The sequence below is a fragment of the Takifugu rubripes genome, chromosome 15, assembly GCF_901000725.2.
Source record: "Takifugu rubripes chromosome 15, fTakRub1.2, whole genome shotgun sequence".
NCBI classification, from domain to species: domain Eukaryota; kingdom Metazoa; phylum Chordata; class Actinopteri; order Tetraodontiformes; family Tetraodontidae; genus Takifugu; species Takifugu rubripes.
Window position 1 is genome coordinate 4,382,235 of NC_042299.1, and position 11,948 is coordinate 4,394,182.

The 11,948-nt window shown below is 41.6% G+C and overlaps 1 protein-coding gene across 1 annotated transcript in view; it reads left to right on the top strand.

Moving 5' to 3' along the window:
* The window catches only part of zzef1 (zinc finger, ZZ-type with EF hand domain 1), a 29,551-nt gene extending 17,896 nt beyond the window's left edge, over positions 1-11,655 (top strand). The window contains exons 40-54 of the mRNA XM_011611147.2: positions 4-281; positions 385-559; positions 646-778; positions 1,011-1,231; positions 1,359-1,664; positions 1,810-1,910; positions 2,007-2,142; positions 2,237-2,596; positions 2,683-2,826; positions 3,246-3,414; positions 3,522-3,620; positions 3,753-3,918; positions 4,588-4,738; positions 8,007-8,078; positions 9,978-11,655. Of these exons, the coding sequence (XP_011609449.2) occupies positions 4-281; positions 385-559; positions 646-778; positions 1,011-1,231; positions 1,359-1,664; positions 1,810-1,910; positions 2,007-2,142; positions 2,237-2,596; positions 2,683-2,826; positions 3,246-3,414; positions 3,522-3,620; positions 3,753-3,918; positions 4,588-4,738; positions 8,007-8,078; positions 9,978-10,058 (2,592 nt within the window). The 3' untranslated portion in view covers positions 10,059-11,655. The remainder of the gene's footprint in view (positions 1-3; positions 282-384; positions 560-645; positions 779-1,010; positions 1,232-1,358; positions 1,665-1,809; positions 1,911-2,006; positions 2,143-2,236; positions 2,597-2,682; positions 2,827-3,245; positions 3,415-3,521; positions 3,621-3,752; positions 3,919-4,587; positions 4,739-8,006; positions 8,079-9,977) is intronic.
* Positions 11,656-11,948: the final 293 nt, after the last annotated feature.

Genomic DNA, 11,948 nt, shown 5'->3' on the forward strand with positions numbered 1-11,948 from the left:
CAGGGTAGCGGCCTCTCTCTGCCCAGCTTGAACTCCATCCTTCCTCAGCTCTTCAGGGCCATCATTTCCAATGCTGGTTCTCTAAACGAAACCTTTCACCTCACCCTGGGACTGCTGGGTCAGCTGTTACTCAGAATCCCACCCTCAGAGTCTGATGCTGCTGTCACAGAGGCCTTGGCTGAGAAATATGAATTATTATCACAGGCTGATGCTGTCTGTGACACTCAGGGATGGAAGACTATTCACCTACTTTTCAGCCTCGGAGCTGTCTGTTTAGACAGGTAAAATGAAAATGCATTTGTCTAAGACAACTTTTTTCAAAAGATTTTTGAGTGCCTTATGTGAGACACTGTTTGATTTTTTTCTTATGGCTCTGTGTTACAGTCGTATAGGCCTGGATTGGGCGTGCACTGTGGCAGATATCTTGCACAGACTGAATTCTTGCCCTAAGTGGAGCAACGTCATCACTGCCCTCACTGACCACTGCATCCAGCAGCTGCCAAAATCTCTCAAACGTACCAATCTCTTCACCCTGCTGGTGTTAGTGGGCTTCCCTGAGGTAGTTAAATATGCCATACATGGCTGGGTTTTACAGGCTCACCAAGATTCTGGGCTTAATCTGTTCTTCTGTGTTTCTATTACCAGGTGTTGTGTGTGGGTAGCCAAACTGTGTTTATTGACAATGCCAACGAGAAACACAACATGATCTTGCTAAAACACTTCACAGAAAAGAACCAGGCTGCAGTAGTGGATATAAAGACACGCAAAAGGAAGACGGGTGAGTTCAGAAATAGCATTTCTGAGAGCTCTGTCTGTCTGTAGTCATATCCAGAAGAACTGGACAGTGACCCAGTTTTATTTTGCCTTTGCTCTCTGTAGGAATGGGTTTGAGAAAAAGTCTGGTTACTTTTGTTGGGAATCTGTGGGAAAATAAATGTGATTATATTCCAATAGTGTGGTGCTGTTCCATAACCATGATATTAACTCTGTGTGCTTCCTCTGCTTCCCAGTGAAGGACTATCAACTCATTCAGTGTCAAGATTTTAATGCGGTTGGTCTTCCGGAACAAACTGAGGTTTTCCAAAAGACGTTGTTTGGCCGCTACCTGAGCAATTTCACCTCCATCATTAGCCATCTACTACAGGCTAGCCAGGACAATGGGTCTTATGATGCAGTGGAGGCTTCCTGGGTTCTCTCTTTAGCTCTTAAAGGCCTCTATAATACACTGAAGGTAATGGCCTCCATCTGGAATTCTGCACTTGCTTAGTTTCAGTTCTGACTAACAAAAGTTTATTTCAGGGGATTTAAAACTATCAAGAGCTTTGTTTGATGTCATTCTCTTCTTCCCTGTTTTTCAGAAACATGGAGTGGAGCAGACCCATGAACCCATCCAGCGGTCAGGTATGACCCAGGTCCTGGTCAGGAAGTGCAGTAAAGGTACAGGTTTCAGCAAACTGTGGCTCTTGAGGGATCTGGAGATCCTTTCCATCATGCTGTACTCCTCCAAAAGAGAGATCAACTCAATGGCTCAGGACCCAGAGCGAGACCAAAGAGAGCATGACAAGGAGCATGACTCGGATCACTCCAGTTATGCTGAAGACACAGATGTTACCAAGGCAGACCCTCTTGAAGGTCTTGATGAGGAGACAAAGATATGCTTCCAGGTAATGATATATTTTACATTTTTATTTTGAGATTTGTCAATCCTTGTAGTGATCTTGTAGATAGGTATGCACCCCCCCCCCCCCAATTATTGGGAAGTGTGGTATTATATGGTGTTGTAATAATCAAAATTTATTTTTAATGTAGATTACACATGATGCCTTAAATGCCCCTCTGCCCATTCTGCGAGCCATGTATGAGTTACAGATGAAGAGAACAGACTCTTTCTTCTCAGAGGTGCAGAAGAGGTGGGCATCAGCTTTGTTGCATCTCATTGCCTTTGTATGATCCTCCTACAGCTTCTTATTTTTGTACTGTGTCATCCTTTTTTTTTTTTAAATCAGATTTGATGGAAACGAGATCAAAACAGATGAGACAATCCGTACTCTGGCTCAGAAGTGGCAACCTTCTAGGCGTCCTCACTCTGAGGAGAGAAACGCCAAGGCAGTGGACACCGATATGATAGTGGTGTCATGTGTGGTAAGTTTGAAATATCTTACTCCAATTAAAAAAAAAAAAAAGAAGTCATATTTGTGTATTCCTGTGTTTTCTCATCTTTGCTCTCTTCCCACAGTCTAAACCCAGTCACTGTGAAAAGGCCACAGAGGAGATCAATGTAGTGGCCCAAAAGCTCATCACAAATTCAGAGAGTGACTTGCAGCTCAACTACTCCAAACAGAGACGTACTAAAAGTTCTGCTCTCCTCCACAAGGAGCTTGACGTGCGCAGCAATCGGACTGTCCGTCAATACCTGGTGAAGGTAAATGAGGCCATCGCCACACTGTATGCCCGCCACGTACTGGCCTTGCTCCTGGCTGACTGGCCTGCAGAGATGCCACTGAGCGAGGAGGCACTGGAGCTAAGTGGTGCCTCACATATGACTTATATCCTAGACATGTTAATGCAGCTTGAGGAGAAGCAGCTCTGGGAGAAGGTGGGCATGGACAATTTGTTAGAGAAAATAAAGCTATGTGTGAAACGTCACATTTAAAATAATGCCCTGATGTTTACTGTGATCAGATTCTTCAGCGGGTGCTAAAGGGCTGTAGTCAGGCCATGTTGTGTAGTCTATCTCTCACTGCATGCCAGTTCATGGAGGAGCCAGGGATGGCTGTGCTGGTCAGAGAGTCCAAACACCCGTATGACAATAATACCAACTTCGAGGTGGGTAAAACTTGTAAATAGCTAAAATTTGGTGAGCAGTGTTACCACCCCTGTAGGATTTTAGTTTTTGCATAATTGAAGAGAAGACCAGGAGCTCAATAGCCTTTACATTTTAATATTAACATCAGGAATAGAAATTATGTGGTGATCATGGGAGCTGTGTATCTCTTATACTGAGAATTCAAACCTGTATTGAATAGAAATGAAGTAGTCTGAAGTTTTAAATTAGCAAATATGTTGCAGGGACTTGTTGACCCAGTGAATTAATTTGGAAACCATAACTATGAAACAGTTTTAGTGGGTATTTAAACATATCTTCTTTATCTTCTAATTCTGTACACAAAATTCTGTACTCAAAGGTACATTTAAGAAAAAAAGAATTTGTATGTTTTTCATGTGGTGCTTTCTTTTTCTTTTAGGACAAGGTGCATATTCCTGGCGCCATCTACCTTTCGGTAAAATTTGACTCCCGCTGCTACACAGAGGAAGGCTGTGATGAGCTCATCGTGTCGAGCAGCAGTGATTTCCTCCAGGACGTTCACAACTTTAGTGGCTCGCCTCAGAAATGGACTGATTTTGAGATCCCTGGTTAGGAATAAATAATTTTTTTTTTCCAATTCTATGTTCAAGGTTGTGCTCACTTCTGACAATTTTTTCTGTTGCATTTGAGTTTATCAGTGTTTTTTTTCTCTCAGGTGATACACTCTACTACAGATTTATGTCAGACATGAGTAATACCGAATGGGGCTACAAGTTCACTGTCACGGGTGGCCACAGAGGAAGGTTCCAGACAGGTACTTCACTTGAGAATAGATACATGCATATAGAGTAAAAGGAACTCGGCAAATATACTCAAAGCTTTCATTTCAGATCAGTAACTCTTTCTTTTGATGATCATCTTTCTCTCCATTCTCCTCACCAATCAGGCTTTGAGATACTGAAGCAAATGTTGAGAGATGACCAACTACTCGGCCACCTGCCACTGGCAGACATCTGGGAGTGGCAGGTGGGTGTGGCCTGTCGTCAGACAGGAAGCCAGCGCCTCAAAGCCATTCACCTGTTGCTCCGCCTCCTGCAGTGCCAGTCCCAGACGTAAGAGCCCAGCTCTGCTCAAGTTTGCGTTTCCTTTACCTTCTTCATCATTAATTCTTTTTTTTTGTTGTATTATTTGTATTGTCATGTAAAAGCACCTAAGTTACCTTAAATCATCTATCCAGCTTCTTTTGTGCTTAGTTGGGGCTAGTAGACATTTTTACCTCAGCGTTAGGGTTGCACCACCACACATACTTTGCATAAAAGCTTCATGAATCCCTCATGTCACCCCTGTGGAAGTAAGGTAAAGGATGTGTTTAGGTATTTGCATATGTGCCAACTGACTCAACAGACAGTCACACAAATGATAGAAAGCCTTTTCTGGCAATGTGATGCAGTTAATCTATTATTAAAGGGACCTTAACAAATAAAAATTAGAGTAGAGAACACCTATCAAATTGGTTTATGGAAAAAGGAAAGGGATTAGTTTCAACTGCAGATGGTGCTGTGAATTTTTCTAAGCATCCACCCTTTCAAGTTTTGAAGCTGGTACATTTGAATTAACAGAATTTAACCTAGCTTTTCCAGAGATAATTGGGTGATTTTTCACAACAGTTTGAAATGTTTCTGTGCTCCAACTGAGCCACATAATGTATTCAATAGGAATAACATGTTACATTTAAACACGTTACATGTTTAAATACATGAATATATGTGTTTGCTCTTCAGAGCATGTGAACTGACTCTACTACGACCTCTGTGGCGACTCTTCATGTCAATGGAAAACAGCCTGAGCCAGGATCCCACTAGTATCACTGTGCTGCTTCCTCTTCACAGAGCTCTCACTGAACTCTTCTTCATTGCAGAAGCCCATGCTGTTGTGAGTGGCTCACACACACAGACGTACACTTTACTCTGTACATGCAGAACACATTTTCCACTAATACAGTGTAACATTTGATGTGGGCCATGGCTCCTTGTAGGTGTTTGTTTAGCTAGATGATTTTATTTTTCTCTTCTGTGTTGACTGCATTGTCGACTGACGGTGATGAGGACAGCATTTGTTAGTCTGCATTCCTTTCAGTTGTTTGTTAGTTATACACGTATCAGCCTGCAAACATCTGATTGATGTGCATAAAATCAACAAAATGAATACTTTATCAGACTTTTCTATTTTTCTGCAATTGTCTCTCATTGAAGATGAGAGAATATATTCCAAAGACCGCCCTGCCATCTGCCAGGCTGGGCCATGATGGGCCCGTGTTTGGAAGAGGTTCCCTTTGTGCCTCACTCATTTATAATGCTTAACTAACAGAAGACCACAATTATAAATATGATATCATTGAGGAATCATCTGTAGATGCTACTGAACCAAAAGGTGCTAGGATGGAATGTCTCTAATGCTGATCTGACAGTAAAATCACATCTTTAAATTGTGTAATCTCATCCTGAAGCTCGCGAGAAGCTTCTTTTGATGACCATAGGGGGCAGCAGCAACTAATTGTAACAACAATTTTACTGGGGATTTTCTTCAGTTCCATTTAAATACTGAGATGTAAAAGCTTATAATATATCTCATAAAACTAAATTACTAGGAAAAATCTAATGTGGTTTTACCTGAGAAGCAGAGGGCTCTCTTTTGAAGTCCTGGTGTGGACAAAACTTGTGAGTTGATCTGGTTGCAGGGGCATGTGGCAGGGGTATGTCCTAGGACACCTTCAGATCATTGCCAAGGTACTCTTGAGCAAGGTACCACACCCCTAAATGCTCACGCAGGGCCCTGCGATTGGCTGGGGACTCATTAAGGGGTGTACCCTATATATATATGCTGTATATATACACACACACTCTTCTCACAAAAATTAAAGGAACACTTTTTTTATTGGGCCTGGCATGAATTGAATTAAACCTGTCTGATAATTTTCTGGTTGGTTAAGCAGCTGAGGGCCTCATTAATCAATTTCAGCTGTATTGGTGTTCATGAAATTAACAACTGGTGCACTTCAGTGGCAACAATTAGAAAACCCTCAAAACAGGACTGGTTTTACATGTGGAGGTCATTTCAAGTTTCTCCCTCTTGATCTTTTTTGGCTGGTTTTCCACTCGTGCTGATTTTGGCTTGCGTAATTATCTCTACTGGCAGTATGAGGCGATTCCTTAACCCTACAGAAGTTGCACAGGTTGTCCAACTTCTCCAGGATGGCACATCCACACGTGCTGCAGCAAGAAGGTCTCCCAGCACAATCTCCAGAACATGAAGGAGATTTCAGGAGACTGGTGGTTATTCTTGGAGAGCTGGACAGGGCCGTAGAAGGTCCTCAACCCCTCAGCAGGACCGATACCTGCTCCTTTGTGCAAGGCGGAACAGGCTGAGCACTGCTCGTGCCCTACAGAATGACCTCCAGAGGGCCACTGGTGTGAATGTCTCTACCCAAACAATTACGAACAGACTTCATGAAGGTGGCCTGAAGGCCCGATGTCCTGTAGTGGGCCCTGTGCTCACTGCCCAGCACCGTGGAGCTCGACTGGCATTTGCTCAAGAACACCAGAATTGGCAAGTCCGCCCCTGGCGCCCTGTGCTTTTCACAGACGAGAGCAGGTTCACCCTGAGCACCTGTGATAGACCTGAAAGAGTCTGGAGAAGACAAGGAGAACGTTATGCTGCCTGCAACGTCGTTCAACATGACAGGTTTGGTGGTGGGTCAGTGATGGTCTGGGGAGGCATATCCATGGAGGGACGCACAGACCTCTATTGCCGAGGAAATGGTGCTCTGACTGCCATAAGGTATCGAGATGAAATCCTTGAACCCATTGTCAGACCCTACGCTGGTGCAGTAGGTCCTGGTTTCCTCCTAATGCACGACAATGCCCGGCCTCACGTGGCAAGAGTATGCAGGCAGTACCTGGAGGATGAAGGAATTGAAACAATTGAATGGCCTTCACGATCCCCTGACTTAAACCCAATACAACATCTCTGGGACATTATGTTTCGGTCCATTAGGCGCCGCCAGGTTGCTCCTCAGACTATACAACAGCTCAGGGATGCCCTCACACAGATCTGGGAGGAAATGCCACAAGACACCATCCGTCGTCTCATTAGGAGCATGCACGTTGAGCATGTTGTAAAGCATGCATACAAGCTCGTGGGGGCCACACAAGATACTGAAAAGCATTTTGAGTTGCAGAAATTAAGTTTTGGAAAAAATGGACTAGCCTGCCACATCTTCATTTCACTCTGATTTTATGGTGTCTACACAATTGAGCCCTCTGTAGGCTGAAAACTTTTATTTCCATTAAAAGACTTGGCATCCTTTTGTTCCTAAGACACTGCCCTGTTTAATTTTTGTGAGCAGTATGTGTGTGTATATATATATATATATATATAGGGTGTTGATTCTGTGTTGATTCTGCTTTAACATTATGGGAAATTAACAAGTTGGCTGGTCACATCACAAACTCTTCTGTGGCCATACTAGGACCGAGCGAAATGTTGTCTTATTTTTAAAGGGCTAGACTTTCACACTGACGTTCACATTCCATTTGGAGCTCATTCTTTGAAAGCACATAGAGTTCAAAACGGCTGGTTCCACTGAGACTCAATGAACTATCCACCGCAGGAAGTAAAAGTTATATTTAGGAAACAAACTATATCATGCTCTAATGACAGTACAAATGATCCTAGAATGTTTCCCTGCTAAAACGCTAGACTTTCTGTGAGATGAATGGTGGACCACTGCTAAAATATCCATTTGGCCAAATTAGTCACTCTATAGTCTTATCTGTGTGTTCCAGCCACTCATGCGTATGTAAGCAGAGGTATGTCTGTGTTGTAAGACTTTCATGGAAGCTCCCTTCAGTTTTTTTTTAAATTACAAATGATCATTTTGACATTCCGCAGTGACACTTAATGCTAAGAGTATCCGTATCTGGACTACTTTACTGAGAGTTCATAAATACTACTCTACTGAGAGAAAAGTTATCCAGGAAACAGGTTCATTTCTCGCTGAAGCCATACCTTATGCAACCTGCTTGGGTTATTTGTCTTTGTTAATGTTACTCATGACCACTATTAGGCCTTGGTGATTATTTTGTGTTCTTTACGAGCTGCATCTATAAACAGTTTCACCAGACTTTCATGTGTTTTCCAGGCCCAAGGCGTCCTCCATCAGTACTTGTTAGCCATGACCACTGAAGAGCAGCTCCGCGATCACACCGCTGCAGTAAGACTTAAATTCAACTGTTTCTGTGCTTCTAACTATAAATTCTGTTTTTCTTCTTTCATGTTGTTACATATTAGTCCCACCTTGATTTTCTTACCTTCAGGTATGGGGCCAGTTAAGGGGTTACAACACTTAAAAAACAAATGAATGCCTCAATCTGATTTTAACTGGAGAATTGAAGTGCATGTAAATGCTTTAGTTCAACTGATATTAGTGCTCTTCACATCCCATAAAACACCTAGATAAAGCGATAGGAAATCATTTTCCCCCGGCATGTATACACCTTAAACTAGACCAAGAATGTGCACATGCTCCACAACACCCAGGCTTGGGTATGACACCGGATCAAAAACATCCAAGAAAGCCAAATGCAGGAGGAGCGAGAAGGAATAGTGTGCAACTTATCTGCAAAATAAGTAAAGCATATATGTACGAAATGAAAGAAGCTGTGCACTTATCCATCTTCCTGTTGCCTGGCTTGTTGTTTATAATGTGACAACACAAAAGGTGGCCGTATTAATTAGCTAAAAAGATACATATCGCCCTCCCAGTCTCGAGGAGGAGCACATCTTCCCGGCATCTATTTGCTTATCTTATTTGCATGTAAACTGGGAAAAGGACTGAATTTTGAGACGCCATAGTCTAATTTTAAGCATAGCTTGATTAAACTGCAAATGTACTGACTGTCCTTTTGATTGAAAGATCTTGTGGTGCTGATGTGAGTGGGCTTGCAGTAAGTGGCTCTTTGTAACGAATCACCAAGCTGTTTACACCCAGAAGAACTCCACTCCTCCACCTCCGCCTCCTCCACTTATTTTGAATTTGTTATGGGTTCCTAGTCACTCAGGACTAATGTATTTATTAATTACAGGCCATTGACTTTGTGGCAAAGCATGCCACGCTGCTCTCTGCACTGTGCACCCTTAACGCAACAGATGTACCTGAAGGTCATTAAGTGGACATGAGGAAGTGGGGCAATGATGTTCTGTTGAGCTGTCAGAGCCAAACACATCAGATTCTACAGTAGCCATAAGTATTCTAATGACAGTGATACTGAGTCCAAGATTATATTTGTAGAAAACCACTGCTTACTGGAGCTGACATTTGTTTTACTGCCCCTATCCCTAACATTTCCAGCAGCAGTTTGTAGGCAGCTATTTCTTTATTTAAAGAGAAAATATATAAATTTGAAGGGGTGAGGGATCACTGTTGTGGATTTCTCAACATTTTAGCCTTAACCTCTAAATTTGACACTTTTCCTGATTTTGTCATGCATATCGAACATAGCTGCTTCACAAAGAGATGTTCCCCACCCACACAAAGCTTATTTTCCTTTCTTTGTGGCAGAAATATCATTGCCAGCCACACCACCTGTCCTCATGTATTTAGCATTTTTTATGGTGCTGTACTCATTGATCTGCTGCATCAGAGAATGTGAATCAATGTCAGTCAGCCAGTCTAAAACAGAGTTTTAGATGGATTGGAGATGCAGCATTCATTGCTTCTTTTATTCATCTCACATCAATTATTCCTTCAGCCACTTTTGTGTCTGATCATGACATCCTTGAATCAGCTTCAGACAGCACAGACATCAGCTGTTGGCTTTCTGAAAAAGACACGCTTCATTTCATTTAATTCTTAGAAAACCATGAACAGTAGAACTCATCCAAGGAAGGCACTGTAATACAATCCTGCTTCACATCACCCACATAACTGTTTCTTTAATCATGAAAATTTAAATGATTTGCTTATTTCAAGCACTTTGATTTTAATGTACATGGAATTTCAGTTAATCTTTTCATTTAATGTCTATTGAGCTGCACATTCATTTTACTTTTCTCTGCCTCTGTGCTTCAGTATTTTACTCAGGCTTTATATCTTTATTTTTTTATGATACAGGCGCTGAAGAACATCGCTGCCATCAGCCTGGCCATCAATTATCCCAATAAATCCACTCAGCTCCTCAATATGTCCCCCTGAGAACAGCTCACAGGAAGAGGGAACAGTCTACAGGAGTTGGGAGGGCATGTGGAGGAGGGGAGCACATGTCCTGACTCAGCTGGTTCATTTTGACAATGCAGATGAGTGGGAACTCCCAGAACTCCCAGTGCTTTGACTACACACGAATCATACTATGCCACCATGGACAGGGAACTCAAGAAGCACTTTTTACTCAGTCTAAGTCCTTTTTGCCTTATTGGTGAATACAGTGTATTGTGTAACAGAATTCACTTGAACTGAACAGTTTTGAAGTCTTTTGTTTTTCTTTAAATTTTGCTTTTACTTGAAGAAGCTGGGTCAAAGGACATGAAGTGTGCCAAATTCACAGCTCTTAAGGGGATCAGTTTTCCCCTTTCTGCCTTTCCTTCCTATTAAATTGCAGCTAGTCTGAGAATCCTAAAATTACAGTACAGCTCAGCAGAATATCATTATTCACCACATGGAGAACATTCTGACCTTCTAGCTCATTCTGCACTCCCATATTTACTTATCTGGCTTACGTGCAACACAAACATTGAAATTATCCATACAAGACATTTCTATCCTTAACACATTTATCCAGTCTGCATCTTCACCTAGTTATGAGTGTGTCACCTTAGAGCCACTGCAGAGCTGCTACTGCTGCTACTACTGCTGATGAGTTCATAGGCTGAGTGTACAAAGTGAAGAAAAACTGATGGCACACTTGAAACATTTAGTCTATCATTACATTTTCACTTCATTACTACTGAACAAATGAGAGATGTCAAATAACCTTCATGACAATTATTTCCTGAAGAGTGATTGATATTTTTTTTTTAAAAACAGTTTATTTATTAGACTTTATTTTATCCATTGGGTTTCATCATTGGAAATAAGGCACACCTACAAAAATATTTTTTTAAGAGGCAGGATCTCGGTAGCAGTAACAAAAATAGATTTGCCTGCATATTTGCTCATTACACAAGAATGTGCTCATGCTGAATGACTTCACTTAAGACAATGTAATGAGCATATTTGTTGTTTTGTCTCATACCAAAGAAACAGTGGAACTCAATCTTTAACACCTGTGGGGAGGCAACAAAAAACATTTTCTTCCTTTTTTCCTGTCTTTCTTGTTTGACCAAGCTGTCCTTGCGGAGACTGTGGGATAATGTGGTTTTGTTTACATAAACATCAGCTGCAGTGAGGACAGAAGAGATGTGTGAGCTGCTTCTATGACACCTCACCAACCTACACCGTGCCTATGGTTAAAAATGAAGCAATCATAATTAAACCCTCGTTAGTCAAATAGTTAATTCTATTTTAAAAAGATATATTGTTTAATTTGAAGTTTTTTTTGTATCTTTTTACTTTTAATGTTGCTTTGTTTTCATGCAGATACTTGGTGTTTGGAGACTAATTTGAATGTACATAATTGTGAATATTAATTGCATAGCAGAGTTTGATATCAACCCATGGCAAATAGAACCTTTATTGGCACTAACAGATGGACACTTTGATTCAGATTTTGTATGCATGGCACATTGAAGGCTAAACATACTGCTTGGATTGAAATGTGATCATTTCTACTAAAAATAGAGATGACTTCAAGAAATTGGTTCTCATCTTTTATAAGATCAGCACAGATCCTCCTGTCTGAAATGAGGCATATCACTCAGCATTAATATTCCTCCTTCATTTTTGGATGTGTGTTTTACAAATCTTTTCCCTGCCTTAATATCAGAAAACACAGTGCCACATGCACGGTTGCCTGAACACCTATAATGATGATGTTCTTCAGAGTGATAATGACCTCAGATGCATGAAGTATTCAGAAAGGCTTTAGATGATTCAGTTCCCCTCTGCACCAAACAGGCTCCCACACTGGCGTGAGTCAGCTCTCAACCT